The 17,884-nt window shown below is 41.7% G+C and overlaps 1 protein-coding gene across 3 annotated transcripts in view; it reads right to left on the bottom strand.

Moving 5' to 3' along the window:
- Positions 1-17,638, bottom strand: part of Stxbp5 (syntaxin binding protein 5) — a 127,859-nt gene extending 110,221 nt beyond the window's left edge. For all 3 annotated transcript variants that reach the window (XM_051164257.1, XM_051164258.1, XM_051164259.1), the window contains exons 1-2: positions 17,214-17,638; positions 15,792-15,889 (exon numbers count right to left, since the gene is read on the bottom strand). In XM_051164257.1, the coding sequence (XP_051020214.1) occupies positions 15,792-15,889; positions 17,214-17,366 (251 nt within the window). In that variant the 5' untranslated portion in view covers positions 17,367-17,638. The remainder of the gene's footprint in view (positions 1-15,791; positions 15,890-17,213) is intronic.
- Between the last annotated feature and the right edge of the window lie 246 nt (positions 17,639-17,884).

The raw sequence follows: 17,884 nt of genomic DNA, 5'->3' as shown, positions 1-17,884 counted from the left end.
AGGTCAGAAGTTCAAATCTGCATAACGGAAAATATCAGGGAAGAAACAGGTAGAGGTAAATTTAAAAATTAATATTTCTTAGTCTTAATGGATACAAAAGATGATATTTGGTGAAAATAACAGCAGCACTGTATCTAATTATGCATGTGTATTTATAAGTAAACTGAGTGTCAGCAACTATGGAAAGGGCAGAAGAATAAGATTCTTATGGTCAGCATGGTGTTCTCTGAAAATGGACCCAGATAATTGTTGTTACCACATACTTCCCTGTCTAGGGCAGGGGTTCTCAACCTTCCTAACGCTATGAGCCTTTCATGCAGCTCCTCACGCTGTGGTGACCCCCAACCATAAAATTATTTGTGTTGCTACTTCATATCCTTAACTTTGCTACTGTTCTGAATTGAATATAAATGTGTAATTGGTAGACTATCTGATATGCAACCCTCAAAGGGATCACAACCCAGAGATTGAAAACACTGATCTAGGGTAACTGCTACAAAATGTTAGGAAGGAAGAGAGGACGGATGGATGGAGGGAGGGAGGGAGGGAGAGAGGGAGGGACAAACCTGTTAAAACAGAGGAGAAAAAAGGAACTATATATTATAAAATACATAACTAAACTCACAGGAGGTATAGAGAGTGGAAGATGAGAGCAGAATCAGAACTAAAGTCCATGAGCACAGAGGGCTGAGCAGGTCCTCAGCTGCTTGTTCAGAGACCCAACTACTCATTAGACTCTCGCCTGTCCCTCGGGGCTGCACGTGACTGGTCCTTTGCACGGCTGCCCGCTAAGAGTTCTACTGTTCTTGCTTTAACTTCATTGTTCTTGTTGTATCTTAATTGGTTTTACATCTCCATTGGCAAGCAGCAGTGCTACCTTTATCACATTATGGCAGGAATACAGCCGCAGAGAAAGAGTGCTAAACAATCCTTTCTCACTGGAGCTGTCAGTCAATTTGTGAAAATCCATCACAAGCAAAAATAAACAAGACTCAGGAAGATAACATGAGTACTAAGACATCAAGTGCACAAAAATAGGGATTTGAAAAACTGAGAAAACATTAACAAATAAGTTAGAATCTAATTTGATTTTAACATCAATGATCTCACTGCAGCAATTAAAGAGACCAGAGACTGTGACATGAGAGCAGAAAGAGAAGATGGGTGGCAGCTATGAGTTGTCTGCGAGAAGTCTGCTTTACTTTTTGTTCATTTGGTTAAGAGAGAAATCTGCTTAACATACAAAGACACAGAGATCAAAAGTAAAGGGATGAAGAAAGCTTTACCATTCTATGACTGACCAAAACAAACTGGCCTGGGATATTAGTTTCAGACACACACACAAATGAGACAAAGGAAACTTATGAGGGATGAAAAGGGATATTAAACAAGGTAAAGAAGCCAATTCTTCATGAACAATAGTAACTATATCAAATATAGCATATACTTAACAACACAGTAAAAAATATAAGATCAAAATGGTAAGAATTGTAAAGACTAGAGATGAACCAACTATATATAACAACTGAAGATTTGCAGCACATCTGTATTAGAAACAGACCAAGCCGGAGCTGGGAGACAGCTCAGTCAGTGGCCCAGTTCTCAAGTTCAAGAAAGCCAGCATAATGAAGGTAGGGACAGGCGGTTGCCTGGAGCTCTGAAGCTAGCCAGAATCTTGCCAAATGGATGAACTCAAAATTCAGCGTGAAACCCAGTCTTTAAAAACCAGGTGAACAGCAACACAGGACAGCTAGTCCTGGCTTCTGGCCTCCACCCCTCAGCTCCTACACACAGTTAAACAGATCAAGCAATAACAGTGGGTGTTTATAGGCTACGTCACCCAAGCTAGGGTCAATAGGAAGAGGGAACCTCAGTTGAGAAAGTGCTTTCATCGGATTGCCTGCAAGCAAATCTGTGGGCCATTTTCCTGGTCAAAGATTGACTGTGGGCAGTAGCACCCTGGGCAGCTTTTTTTCTTCTAACCTGGGTCCTGAGGAGCAGGCCGGAAAGCAAACCAGTGAGCAGTGTCCATCCACCGTGTCTGCTCCAGCTCCTCCTGAGATCTTGCCGTTACTCTGCTTCATGTTGTACTGTCCCTGAATGTCACCATCCCCAAGTTGCCTTTTGATCATGGTGTTCTATCACAGCAACAGAAGCCAAACTAGGACAATGCCCAAGTAAACTAAAAAGAGCAGAAGCCAAGGACGAGGAGAAGGCTCCGTGGATAAGGGGTTTTTCAGGCAAGCTAGAAGTGGAGTCTTGATCCCTAGCACCCACTTAAGCATAGAGAGCATGACAGCCACATGCAACTCAAGCAGGTAGAAAGGAGACACAAGGGCTCCCAGGAGCAGGCTTGGCAGCTAGACTAGCCATACTGTCAAGGTCTGGGCTCCACCTCAATAAATAAGGGAAAGAGTGACAGAGGAAGGTTTTCCATGTCAGCTCCAGGACTCTACAGGCATGAGAACATAAGCACTCACACACACACACACACACACACACACACACACACACACACACACACCTGCGCATACACAGTCAAAAACAAAACAATAAAAGCATACAGAATCTGCACTTGAACCACTACAGAATGAAACTGCAAAATGATAGCAAGAATTTCCTAAAATACATGAGTCAAAAAAGAAACCTCAACAAAAAACTGCAAATACTTTAATTTTCATAAAAAATGAAAAATGTATTTTTCCAGATTTATAGACGAGAGAAAAGGTGATTACAGTGAACTGCGTGATACTGAGTGTCAGAAGAGAAGGAAGACCTTCAGGCACAGTGGCGTACACCTACAGGTCCAGTACCCAGAAGGCAAGGACAAGACACTGTCTTGAGTTCAAGAGTTTGGAGGCAGCCTGAAAAAGGCAGCAAGACCTATGACTTTACAAGCACACATAAGAACAGATGAAGGGTGGAAAGAAGGTGATTTAGTCAAGCTAATCAAGTTAAAAACAAAAATGCACAAATCTCTAACACTGGCAATGCAAGGCATCACTGACATCCTCATCAATGTTGAAAGAGTATGAGACACATGAACAAGTCTGTTGCCCATAGTTCTGATATTATAGAAGAAATACAGCAACCAAATACACAATCTTCCAAACTTTCTAAGGAATAAGCATTCCTAATAGGCCCACAACTGGTAAACAAATAAAATAAATTAATAGTCTCTCAAAAGGCAAAGTATCAGGACCAGGTGGGTTCACTGGTGAATGATATCACTCAGAACACAGAAGCTGAGAGACTCTTTCCTAACATAACTTAACAGTCAGCATTACCCTTATCCCCAAACCACAGGAACACAGTACAAGAAAGTCCTGACTAGCATCTTCCACAGTCACAACTGCACCAGCACAACAAAGCATGGCCAAATGGAAATTGTACCTGGTACACAAGTTGGGCAGTTCATAGGAGAATGTCCCCATAGGCTCCCATATTTGAGCATTTAGTTCCCAACCAGTGTCCCTGTTTGGGGAGGTTTTGAAGGTATGGCCTTGTTGGAGGAAGTATGGTGGACTCTGAGGGTTGAAGGACCCAACACCATTTCCAGTCACACTCCAGGCTTCATGTTTAGGGTTAAAGATGTGAGTGCTCAACATTTAGTTTGCCATCATGCCTGCCACTTATGCCAAGATGGACTCCTATCCCTCTAGAACTGTAAGTGCAAATAAACCCTTCCTTCTCTAAGCTGCCTTGGCCATGGTGTTTTATCACAGCAACAGAAAATTGACTAACACAACAGTCTTGTGAAGACCATAGCTGAGGAAACAGCTGGGTGGGTCCAGTGCTTGCTGTGCCAACATGAAGACCCGCATGGGGACCCCCACCACCCAGGTAAAAACTGTGTGCGGTGGCACATGCCTGCAGCCTGAGGGCTCGGGGAGCAGACAACTAGATCCTAGGAGTTTACTGCACAATCAGTCTAGTCAAAACAGTCCGGTTAGGGAAAGACCCTGTCTCAAAGTAGTAAGGGGGACAGAAGTAGAGCAAGAGTCCCAGTGGTGGAAACAGTGTTGAATCTCTTAACTCTCAAAGCCCACCATCAGAGGCACACTTCCTTCTGCTAGGCCATACTTCGTATACCTTCCAAACTTCCCTAAACTGTGCCATCAATAGGGGACCAATTATTCAATAGGCAAATGCATGGACCAACAATACACATATGTACTGTATACCCACAATGAATGTCCACTATTATCTGCTATATCAAGAAGGTATAAAAGAAAAAGTATGCTTATCTCAACAGGTCCAGGAAAAGCAAGAGACAAAATAAAATATGTTTCTTATTTAAAAAAAAAAATGTCAGTAAACTGGTCATGCAGTGACTATTTGATAAGTGCAACTTGAAAGGGGAATGTAAAAAAAATCATTACATACTTAATGAAGAGAAATTCAAAGCTCCCCCCCCTCATTAAAATCAAGACAAATATGTCCCCTCTCATCATTCCTTTTGTCACTGCACTAGAAATCCATAGTCATGCAAAAAGAACACAACAGGTTTACACATCAGGAGAAATAAACTCAGATGACATGAGCAACTGTGTAGACATTCAGACAGGAGACAGCTGCTGTTAATACACGATCAGTGTAAAGGTGTGACGCACTTTCCCTGTATGCTAACCAGTGGAATCTCAAGTCATAAAGCGTTATACACACAGACACACACACACACACACACACACACACACACACACACACACACATGCATGGATGCACATTCCCAAAATTAAATAGACACTCAAAATGTATAAAATCTACATGAGGAAACATAAAACTCTCTTCACAGACTCAAAGAAATATTCCACCTCCATGGATATAGACCATAATGTATGTGTGTGTATATGTGTTGTGTGTGTGTGTCAACATTGTGATCTTGAGCTACAGCTTAAATGTAACCCCCCCCCGAGCTATTTTGTGAATATTAACAAAACCATGCTAAGGTTTATGTGTAGAAGTAAAATACCTAAATAGTATCAAAGGAAGTTTGCCATTATGAAGCTAAAAGTGTTACTACGAAGCTCTGCTAGTACTAATGGTGTAGTAACAAACATCAGAAGGCAGGTATGAAAACATCTACATAAGTAAAAACAGACTCACACTCTGAACAAAACTTTACTGAAAATGCACCACAGGTGTCCAGATGTGCTCTAGCCAACTGGATAAAACACATGGCACACCTCAACAATGGGTTATTAGATGCTCCAAGAGGAAGACATAACCAGAAACTTAAAGATGTCATTAAGTGAAAGAAACCAAACTCAAAATGATACATGATGTGTGGTCCACTATATGACTTTCTTAAAATGGCAAAACTATAAAGGCAGTAAAAAAGACCAGGGGCTGTCAGAGTCTGGCGGATCAAAGAATAAATAGCCCAATCTGAGAAAAACATCTGAGTTCTGAAACGGCTCTTCATATGCAGTAGTGCATATGTGCCATTACTGGTTTGCCAAACCCTGCACATACCAGGAAGAAGCCCCAATGTAATGGGTCCAATGTACACTCACTAGTGTGACAGAGGCAGCATTTTGGTAGGAGACACCAACAACACCTACGTTACAAAATGGGTGGAGAACATGTGGGAAATCTAAAGAGTCCTTAAAAATTAGTATATTAGGGAGAAGACAGCCACAGCCCCACAATGATAATGGTGAGTTTAATTTTTACTGCTGATTCATGAGTCTAACACACTATTAATCTGTCATACTATGTCTTATTTCCAAAGTTAAAAGAAAAATGCTAAAAATAACTACAATAGATATACAAGTCACTGAACTTGGGCTGATATGGTGGCTCACAGATGCAATTCTAATACTCAGGTGGCTGAGGTAGGACTGTTAGCAGTTCTAGACCAGCCTAGGTACGGTGAGACTCTGACTGGCTCAAAACAGCAACAACAACAACAGTAGTAGTAGCAGCAGCAGCAGCAACGCCAAACCCTCTTTAACTTAATAAGCTTCAACACTGTATGTCCCCCAGGCCCGCAGTATTTGAAGTCAGTAAACTGCCCTGCCTTAATGTAATGAAACCATCACTGGATAATAAAGTAACTGTAATAATTTCTGGTCCTCCTGATTATGGTCATGTTCAGCAAGTGACCGCAGCTTTATACTGATGTGTATCTGCACTAACTGTGGAAATGGATATCTGGTTACGTTAGTAAGGAATTTTTGACTCACAAACAAAATAGAACGGTTAAATGTGTTCATTCACAGTTACTGTTTTGGAGTTAAGATTATCTCTCTGAAGATCAAAATAAACTGCATTTCTGCATAGGTACTGTTTTAGAATAGCTTTTGGTGCACTTTGGTACTTTTAAATGAACTACTTACTCAGCCTACTATGAAATGTAGTCACACGTAACAGTTGTGTAGGTTAAAGGACAAGAAATGCTCATTCTCACATATAGCAAAAGCGATTTGTTTCTTAGCATCCGTGCTCGGCTGCCCAAAGGCTCAATTTGCTCTCTTTTCTAAGACTACCAGAGTTGGCCTTGTGCGGTGGGGTTTACTTTTAATCCCAGGCCCTGGGAGGCAGAGGCAAGTGGATCTTTGTGAGTCCAAGGACAGCCTGGTCTACAGAGGGAATTTGAGGTTATCTAGAATCAGAAAACAAACCAAAACAAAGTTAATTCTACCAGGAAAATACAACACATTACAAAAAATGTAGTCCAGACTGAATAAATGCTTAAGTATATTTCACCATGTTACATCTTTGTCTTCTTTTCATGAGACAGAAAAAAGAAAGTATATATCATATACAAAGTAAAGCCCTTAGCAGAAAGAACTGCAGTAGCTGATGCCACCAAATATAAACCCTCTTTGGCAAGTATTCTTGCTATGAAGACAGGGGCACTACTGTTGAGGGGAGGTGGGAAGGAGATGCTCTTTTAAGGAGTAGAATTGATCACTCTTCAATAGATGATCTCACCAGCAAAAGCTTCAAAAATTCCACCTAATACTCATTCAAAAAGGAAACAGACTCAAAAGCTGTAAGAAAAGTAACTAGAGTTGAAAAAACTATTTTATAATGACCAAATAAGGGCTAAGGCTGGTTCTATTTTGTACTTTACATCTTGCTTTGAGAAAACCCTCATTTGTCAAATGAAGATTAACATAAGATCAGAAATGTCAACTATTTCTTTTAAAGTTTAGTTGTTTTCATTCTCCCCACTTTAAGAGAATATACTTACTATATAGACTACTATGTATTAAAACACAGCCCAAGTAAATGTAAATAAATATGCTTAGAATGATGTCACTTTTCAATACATATGAAATACACACCCTTCCAAAAAGATTAACAGTAGTGGAAAAGTGGGCACAAGTAGAAATTGTGATTTTCTGAAATTACATCTATATTTCAGAATATGCAGAGAGCTTCTATATAAAACATAAAACTCTTTTTAAAAAACTTAGCTACAACCTTAGTGGCCAACTAATGGACCATACACTTTGTTTCATGGAGGTACACACGCACCATCCTTGATTCTCAAGAGAGAAGCAAGTGCTGAATTTGCTTCTAGGAAGCTATGAGTGGGTTTCTGCTTTTTAATACCTTATTAATTTTTCAGGTTGCTTTCTTTCATAAGTGAAAGTTATTTCTAATAACAGTGTGTACACATCTGAGGAGTCACATTATTTATCAAGATGTTTTCATTCTCTTTTACCTTTAAAGCTAACCATCTGAATGTATATACATTTATGTTTATTATAGGAATGAAAATATTAACTCCCCAAGTGCTACAAATGCAAGCATCTCTTAACTAAAAATGAAAAGTAAAAGTAAGACAAGCTGGATGCCTTAAAGAGACTACTGAGTGCAGAGCTACTCCCAATAGATGAAAAAAAAAGCCTTATTATGCTAATAATAACTCAATGGGAAGATCATCCGAAGGTTTTTCTTAGGATTGAAAGCATTTCTGCAAATAATCTAACTTTGTATAAGGGGTACTAAGTATCCTTAAGAATTTACTGGTTACTTTTTTAAAATGGTGTACTAATTACTAAAGTTTTTGTTGGCATATGGTAAAATTTATATAGCTTAAATATAAAAATGTCAGTAGTAACTTTTACCCACAAACCCTTCCACATAGATGCTTTAAAAGTGAAATAGGCTGCTCAAAGCAGTCCCTGGAAAACTTTCAGCCAAACCTACCACCTGCTACCTGATTTTGGAAATAAAGTTTTATTAAAACATACTCATTCCTTAACATATTGTTTCTGCGACACATCTTGTATTACATGCAGGTAGAGTTGAGCAGTTATCACAAAGACTATGTGGTCATCCATCCAAAAAACCCTGAACTTACTAGTTACTGCTGACCCCTGAAGTAGAGACAGGTATTACGTTTAACATGTGCACAAGGGCACATAAACCTATCACGTGTATACAAGGGCACACAGACATACATAATCCTCACCAGTGAACAGATTAAGTTGACTGAGGAGAGTTCTGCATGCTCCCTGTCTTGATTTTGCCACGTGTACACTGACTACTGCCTTACTTCAGATGAACTTCAGGATAGTGGCGGTTTGGTGACATGCTGTATTGTAGACTATGCGACTTCTCACGTACAGTAACACTGATAAATTTTAGACATGTAATATCTGTATTACTTAGAGAACGAAAAGTAGAAATTAAGGTTTTAATGATGAATAAAAAGATGCCTACAGGTAGCATGAAATCAAGTGACCGTGTGCACGTGCGCGTGAGTGTGTGTGTCCCACAGTGACTCTAAGTTTTAACCCTAAGAATTATGTAAACATTGGAAAGCGTGTTCTGGGTTAGGGACTCACTGCACACAAACACAACGCCCTCTGTGGAACACTGAGCAGTAACCTATGCCAACAACTGTGTCTGCATCTCCAAGCTTCTTCTCTTAAGCTTCCTCCACCCATAGCCAGAACAAAAGACACATGACGAACAAAATCAGTATCACAATTTCTTTAAGATAAAAACAAGAGAAGTAAAAATGTAAAGCAATTAGAATTACTAACTCTGATGCTGGATGACTGTCCTGTACCTAAACTCTACACAAATATGTAAGATGAAAACATATGTAGATTACTGCTGCTTTGCCTTCATTCCCACAATGGGCTAAAGAACACCGTTTCCAACAGCATTATGTCCTTCCTGGAAATAATCTCCGTTGCATGTCTCTTTGAGAAGGGGAATCTCAAGTACAATCTATAAAAAGACGACAATTTTATCTTATAAAAAGTCAACATTTAAAAACAGAACCAGGAACAGTGGCACAAGCATATTCTACGACACAAGACATGATGCAGAAGCAGGAGGATCTGCAGTTCAAGGACGGTGAGCCTTGCCCACCTGGAACCGCACCTAATTTAAGACAAAAGGGAACAAAAGTCACACCAATGCTTACTCTGGCTGTTGCCTCAAACGCTTCATAGTATACATCAGCCTTAAGCGCTACCCCAATAAAGGTATTCAAATCTAAAAGGCAGCACATGGTGAAATTTACAGGTTAAACCAAAGCTAGACCCTGTTAATCTGCAATCCCACAAAGCTAAGGATGCTAAATGCCAAATCGGATCAGAGACCATTTATTGAAAGACTGTAAAAAAAAAAAATCAATACTCAACAGTCCGATAATAAACTCTCTTTCTGTAAATAATGTGCCTCTTTCACTGCATTATATTAAAGCCAAATTAATGGCACAACCATCACCCATTACCTTCTATTTAATGTTTCTCTACCCTGTAGTCCAGTCATACACACACACACACACACACACACACACAGTAACAGTAATTAGTATTCCAAGTTACTCTATTGTTACCAAATTTAGAACTAATTACATGCCAGCAACTCAAGGAAGGCAATTTCCATCCTAAATAGTGAAAGCACTAGGCCTGCTGGGCCATGCCTTTAACCCCAGAATTTGGAAACAGAGGCAGGTGGGCCTCTGAGTTGTAGGCCACCTTACACAGGGAGTTCCATCCAAGCCAGATTTACTTACATAGAGAGACTCTGTTTCAAAGAAAGAAAGAAAGAAAAAAAATGAGTAAAGCCATGTATGTCATCAGGAACTGACTGTTTTTAAAGTAAATTTACATCTCAATTAACACCCAAGAAAGAAAGGCAGCCTTCCCTAATGGTACTACAAACTGTTCAGTTCATCTGCCAACTCAGTACCCAACGTGAATGCCGTGTTTCCTTGCATGCTGTGGCCTGATATCTTCTGTAAACACGTATGTATTTAAGGAAGGCGTATGAATGTATTCAAGGGGTACAAAGCAAAGCAGGCCATATGGAGTCAATATGCCACCCTGTGTGACAGGCACTCTAATCTGATCAATATGAGCAAGCATAGTCCACAGAATCTCCAAGCCCTCCAGAGAGAACGAGGTCACAGCATCACAGCTCTAGGAGGATACTTCAGAACCACCAGTCTCCACTTCGCCACCCACAGCAGAGGGAACAAACACACCAAGATTTCAGTTCACCTATCATACAAAACCAGTCTTAAGATTGACCACTAATCTCATAATGTGGCCATCCTTCTAGAATTTCTTTTACTTCTTTACGATAGCAATAGTAAATTTTAAAAGAATTATACTAAAACTCAAGTGAGAAGCAGAGACTATCAGAAAAAAAAATGCCATTTTACTTGAAGCTTTATAAAGCAGGCTTGATTTCCCCTCTATTTAACATGTTCTTTCTAGTCCATATACTTTCTTTCATGATTTATTTCTCATCACACACATACACACAACACACACACACATACACACAATGTACTGCAAACCCTTTCTAGATAGTCCCGCTCCTTGCTCCTCTATGAAGTGTGCTGAGAGCCGTGCCTTACAGCTAACACGGGGCTCTCATTCTTCTTCAATAGGGAGCAGACTTGGGATGTGAAAGTGTTTCCGATTGCTTACTCCTCCTCCACAGCTCCATTCCCAATGGCGAGAGCTCTCTCAGGAGCTCAACACTGAAAAGGGAAGACCAGATGGAAAAGGGGTAGCTAGTTTTCAACTAGTTTACTTCACTTTTTATTTTAAACAGAAACCTTTTCTAAATCTTTCTCTCAGTGGTATAATTATGTTATGAAAAATATCATTAATAAGTAAGGAGTCAAACATTCTAATGCTATCTTACAAGTACAAAATTAATTTAATAAGTACTATATGTAAGTGAACAAACTGAAAATCAAAACTACGGAGAGCTCTCATAAATAATGGCAGCCACAATGGAACATTCACCAAAGAGCTCTGCAGTCTTAACAGCTATACACGTTTACCTGTACTGAGCACTGACACTTTGACGAGGTAGGTTATTGACTCCTTAACTGATGGAAAACTTAGGCTAAAGACGGTGAGTTGCACCGAGACACGTGTGAAGTATGTGCCTGGAGATGTCACACTAGCAGAAAAGATGACACTGACATTTAGTAGGTGAAAACCCAGTTATGAATATTCATAGTGTCCTGGACAAACTCACAGAATAAAACTGCACAAACTGCTACAAACTACTGACAAACACCGAACAAATGCCAAGAGTTAAACAGCTGTTACTATAAATTTGATTATAAAATTCACACTATCAAACATAAAACTATATCAAATTCCCATGCTAAGAAGAGCAGCCCAGATTGCCTTCTCAGAAGGACACTGCAGCAAAGTCGAAGGCAACATAGTCTCTAACTCAACATCCATCCACTTCTGTAATTTCTTAGCTGCTTTCATCCTGACTCATTCTCAAAAATTTCACAGAAAGCAGTCAGGGCCCATTCTGCCACAACTGTTTTGGGTCCACGCTACTGCGTCCATGATATGGTAACCCATGAAGGTGCACTTCACTTGCTCTGTTCTTTCATCCATGGTATTGTTGCCTGACCAAACACACCCACATGAATCACACTTTCAAGTATCTTCTATATGACTTCTAGTGGAATAACACCTGCAGTCTAACGTTCAATTGGCGTGTGTGTGTGTGTGTGTGTGTGTGTGTGTGTGTGTGTGTGTGTGTATAAATATGTACGTGGTGGGTGCATGTGTGTGCATACATGTAGCATGGGGGCCAACCTCAGGAGCTGTCCACTTTGGTTTTTGAGAATGTCTCTCACTGACACCCGAGGTTCACCCGTTCTCCTACGCTAGCCGGCCACTTCCCCATCACGGAATGCCAAGTGCACTCCACTATTCCTGGCTCTTACATGGGTCTTTATGCTTGCACAGCAAGCACTTGACTAACCCAGCCATCTTCCCGGACCTCTAATTAGCTTGTTTTTACTCTCAAGTCAATTACAATCATTATTCCAATCAGGATTTTCCCCCAACATTCCCTTAGTCTGCTGTCATTTCCTAAGCCATGCTTAAGCCCACAGTTTGCCTTGCTCAGAACTTTTCCAACCCTCCACACTGCCATTCGGCATCCTTACCTACCATGGTTATCAAGGGCAGGGATTGAATCTGTAAAGACAGCACATCTCTGTACAGGCTTCTAACTGCAGTGGTTGACCGGCCCCCAGACCTTTGATTAGAACTCGAAGCCTTTAGAAGGTTCACATATTCACTTCACTTGAATTACTCGCCTAGACACACAGAAATCTGAAATCACAGACCTGTCCTTGAATGAATCGTCCAACACAGCACCTGAATTTTAAGGAGAAAGGCCAATTCCTTGGTGAGAAAAAGCAGGAACATGAGTTCAGGCCACACGGTCTGTAATCTACTGTGTCTTGTCAAATGAGCTCCCAGATAGAGACGCCACTCTGGAACCCTGGGTGCAACATTACACTGTAACTGAAGACTGCACTTCACCAAACTAGACACTGCCCAGTACGCTGACTTTCCAGAACTCAGGGCTACAATAAATGGGGTGATCCAATAATTTCCTCTCAAATTATTATACATGCAGTAAATTCAAAATTCTATTTTTCCTTTATCCTTTAAATATTAATATTAAAATTCCCTAATTTTAACACCCCCATTGATTATACATAACATTTTATGTTAAAATATGATCAAGGTCATGATACTAAAGAAGATGAAACAATTTGCAACTACACTTGTGACTGTGAAGTCTGAAAAAGACAACAGCACTTTGAGTTAAAATGCCTCCATTCTTCAGTGTGGCCTCTCTTTCCAAAATTGATATCTAGATAACACATAAAAATCAAATGTTATTTCTCTGTTAAAAAAAAAAAAGGAAAGTGAATTATATTACTACTACATGGCCTGGTACATAAAATTGTGTTTTCCTGTTTCTTAATATATGACAAGCCCACGTCCTCTTCAGAGTCCAAGAAGGTTGATAAAACAAAATATTATGTATCATCTGTCATAGGCTGTACATTAATGCAATAAATAGATTAGATATTTAGGCTCAATGTTGTTTAGGTATTCATTGCAGATTCAATTCTCACTACCCTTAAATGCAGTATTACATATCAAATATATTAACTCAATCAGTCTTTTGGGTGTGTTTTCCTTTCAACTCCATAGTTATAAGCCAGTCAACTAAAAGCACACTGAACAACTATGAATGCTCCTCATCACCCAGACGGGCCATGTTTGTACCTGGAATCCCAGGAGCCCCATCCTACTTAAGAAACTATCTATTTTTTGATATATAATTAATCAAAGAATATTTTATGCAGAAGTACTTTTTTCCCTAACAACACCTTTCTTGGGCAAATATATTCTAAACAACAAAAGTATAAAATGAAAATGCACCAGAAGAAAGCAGTTAGAAAGAGGAAGCTAGGAAAAACAGGATGATGGGCAGGCTTCTAGTGAAGACATGAGTTAAGCCTATACAGAGTTCTAAAATTGGATGCAGAAGAAGTGACAAAGAAAAAATAACCTAATATACATGTTAAACTGAAAAGGTCTCTATCGTTTTCTATTAATCAGAGCCACAGTAAGCAAAGTGCCATGCTCATCTGGTTCTTGGACCCTACAAGGAGTGACGGGGGGACAGTGCTGGTCTGCAAGCCAATGCGCCAAAAAGATATATAAGCCCAAAGGCTCATTTTGGACATCTGATCCTTTGAACTAGCAATTAACACAGGCCTGACAAGTTAACTCTATCTGTTGGGTCCACTGGCTAATTATGTAAATTAGAGTTTAAAGTATTTGCAAGACAAATAATTGCATTACAAAGTCGGTTTTACTGGTGGCACACATATAATTAAATACAAAATAAAGTCCAAATGGCTGTTAAAAAGTTATATAATGAAACTGTTGAGGCCAGGGAAATCAGAGACAGGAACAAAAAAAAACTTTGAAAAAAAAGTAAAAGAATCTAAAAATAACTGATTAAATTAATTTTCCCCAGTCACATAAAAGAATTCTTTTGTTGGAGGGAAAAATCTTTTGGTTCCAAACAGTTCTAGAACAATGCCCTATGGTCCTGAAACTGAATTTTGCTGAACACTGAGAAAATGATCTATTCCTATCTACAAAACTAAAATAGGAAAGTCTTTGTAAAAACAAAAACATCTAAGCAATGGAAGTCAAAGAATATTCTAGTCTTGCTAGTTTAGCCATCTGGCCGAGAGCAGTTTATGCACACTGCTGCAGAAATCACCAAGTTCAGACTTCAGCATTAAAGAAAGGCAGGCCTGCCCTGCCCGCGTTCACCATGCATTTCCCTGAAAGCCCTTCATGTTTTCAACACAGCCATCCTCAGAGTTACACTTGAGGCATATTCTGATGCAACGGAGGACACCTTTGAAATATCTTAAAAGACCATAAGTGAGACTCCTGGTTCATGCTTAAATCAAATGCTGAAAATGCTCAATTGTAAATAGGCTGGCCCAGCTCCTCCCACCAGCTCCCCCTTCTTTTGTCAATGATAATGCTCAGTGCACTCACTGGGTGGTTTGTCAGTTTATGACCAGTGCAAAATGTCAATGTAGGTTAGTCAAGTACGTTTAATTGTCAGAGTAAAGGCGACCACACATGTTATTTGAAGTCAAATAGTATAAAAGAGGAAGTGAGAAAGTCTTCATTTTTCAGACCAAAGAGATGGGGGAAAAAATTCTTGTGAAGACTCTGAAAAATCTCTATGCCAAAGCTATAAAATTAACATAAAACAAGAAAGGGGGGAACCCAGTTCTTTCTCTACATGCTAATGTACTGACTTAGTAGCTTTAGCCACACGTAAGAAATAGATTACAAAAGGCAAAGTCTTTCAACACAGTACATTTATATCGATGCATTTTACAAAACAATGTCCTAAAACGTCTAGAAGTGTTAACCCTTCCTATTGACAGAAAACCAATTTGATAATTTGTCTTTGGTTAACGCTATTTTCTGGATGGGCATGTGGAAAACAAATCAAGTTCAAACCCAGCTGCTAACTCCTGAGGGTAACAGACAGTTAAGTTCAGCATCCACTATACACAACATTATAAGAAGCGGGTAACAGTGCTCTGCCATCACTATTCTGTGGTCTTTCAGTGTCATCTTTAGCACTGGGAATCAAGTCCCCGAATACATGCCTGTGCTTTTCCCTCAGGATCTTATAGCTGTTACAAACAAGTAGTTACTACAACAAACTTTCGAATGATGTTTTGGTTCATCCGTAGGAACCACTGAGAGCCAAGAGCCATACCATAGCACCTGAACACAGGGATGCAGCAAAGGAAAAGGCTGCACCACCGCATCATTTCCTATAATACAGAGCTGACTACTCCAATTCTCTGGACTGAAGAGGAAAAACGAGGATTAGTGAGCAATGCAGCAGGACTGGGTAAGATGAAGCAAGCAAACAGAAACATTTTTTTTTTTTTAAAGAAAGGATACAGCCTTAAAGCACCAGTCTGAGTTCCGACCGCCAGGATCTTCTGTACGGGATCAAAGGCCAGGGCTGAGGGCTGATAGGGGAATCCATGGCGAACAGTCTGGGGATGGGCAGTGACATCACAGGAACCGAGAGAGCAGGCAAAATCCAAAAACAGAACAGCCCACAGGGGTGTTAGAGTTGGCACCAACTACACTTGATACAAAGCGCGCGCGCGCGCGCGCGCGCGCACACACACACACACACACACACACACACACACACACGCGCGCACACACACGCGCACACACAAGCATTTATCGCTTTAAGGGGGAGTTGGTGGGGGGGCGGTAAATGGTAAGGAGCACACAACAGAAGCACAAATTATTTAAACTCCTGCTTTGCTGAAATGCTGATAACTTCACAGAGGACAATTTCCTATGAATAGGAATACAAATACTATCCTGTCACCATATTCCTCAAGTTTGTAGTGCTCCAAAATTCTGTAAAAGCATGGCAAAAGATGATTCGTGTTGCCTCTTAGGCGAAATCACCCAATCGTGGGTGGCTTTATTTAAATGCTAAAGGGAGGGATTGCTAAGGAAAAGTTGTCCTGAACCTAAAAAGCGGTACCAGTCTCGATATGCCTATACCAACATTTTACAATTCTCAGGATAAAAATGGGTGCGGAAAATAACCTTGCAATTTCCTAATAAGTTTGGAATAATTTTCGAACATAATAACAAAAAGTCGTACGTAGGCTTTTAAGCCTCCGACCTAGGAAGGACCGCGAGGCTATCTATGAGGCAGGCAGGTCTGGACACGGAGGCTCTTGTGCTTTTCTCGCTGAGCAGCTGGGAATTAATCCGCTGCATCATTCTTTCGGAATTACAGGATCTAATGACAATCATCATGCCATTCACAGACAAAACCCTCCGCACCAACTTTTTCACCCAACAAGCTACAAGAATCCTATGACTTCAAGGTGGTGAGCCGCTCGCACGCATTCTAAGGAAAAAGCGATGCGCATAAAGATCTAGCTGAACAGGTTTGCCTGGCCCACAAACGACGGTCATCACACACTGCTGGAAAATGTCGACGTCAGTGGAAGATAATAAAATATGCGCGAATATAAAAGTATTTCCAGACCATTGCTACTGGTGTCTGGATGGGAATTAAAGACAGGAGAGTATGCTTGGGTTGCCCTGAAATGACTGCTTTTTTATGAAAAGGAAAAAACATCCACTCTAAGAAGTAGGGGGGGGGGGTCTCTGCCCAAAATACCCCCCGCAAGGCACGTCTTGTCAAGGGTGGGGGGTGCTTTCTCAGAGCGATGAGCTCTATTGGCGCGCTCTGCCCTCGCGCTCCCAGGCACTGCCCAGCGGCCCCCTCAAACGACCCCAATCTTCCCATGACAGCTTGGTGGGGCTGCGCGCTCCCTTCACCTTGCAGAGTTGGAAGTGTTCGGACTGGAGCGTCTCCTGGATCTCCGGCTCTCGGTTCCCAGGCGGGTGCTGCTGCTGTTGCTGCTGTTGCGAGGCCGAGGACGAGCCTGCGGTCAGGCCGTCCAGCACCTTCCTGATGTTGAATTTCCTCATGGTCTCGCCCAAGGATTGGGGGGATGAGGAGGGGTCTCCCCTCGAGGCCCCGGTAGCGGTGGAGCCCCTTGCGAAGGAGTCCGACCAGCAGAAGCCAAGCGGCGGCTCCGACCGCCGGCTGCGAAGGAGGAGCGGGGAGCAGAAGATAATCCCAACAGGAAGGGCTGCGACGACGGGCGCGCGGCGGAGAGTCCTCTTCCTCCGAGGCCGCCGCCGCGGCTGCAGTGGCGCCCGACGCCGCCTCCTCACCTGGTCGCGGCCGGGCTGCCTCTGTCCCGCGCCGCCGCCGCCGCCGCCGCATCCATGGCCCGCGGCCCCGCAGTCCCTTGGCGCGTCCCGAGCTCGGCCTCCGCTCACCGCAGCCGCCCGGCCCGCATGGCCCGGGCACCCGGGGCCGGTCCCCGCGCCGCCTGTCGCTCTCTCCCCAGCCGCCCGGACGCTCGCTGTCGCCTCCCGGGAGCCTCGGTCCCCGGCCCCCAACGCCCGGCCGAGCAGGCGGCGAGCCGTGGGATCCAGCG

Source organism: Acomys russatus, chromosome 21 (assembly GCF_903995435.1).
Source record: "Acomys russatus chromosome 21, mAcoRus1.1, whole genome shotgun sequence".
Lineage (NCBI taxonomy): Eukaryota > Metazoa > Chordata > Mammalia > Rodentia > Muridae > Acomys > Acomys russatus.
Note: the sequence above shows the minus strand (reverse complement) of the source record. Positions and strands in the feature narration are given on the sequence as shown.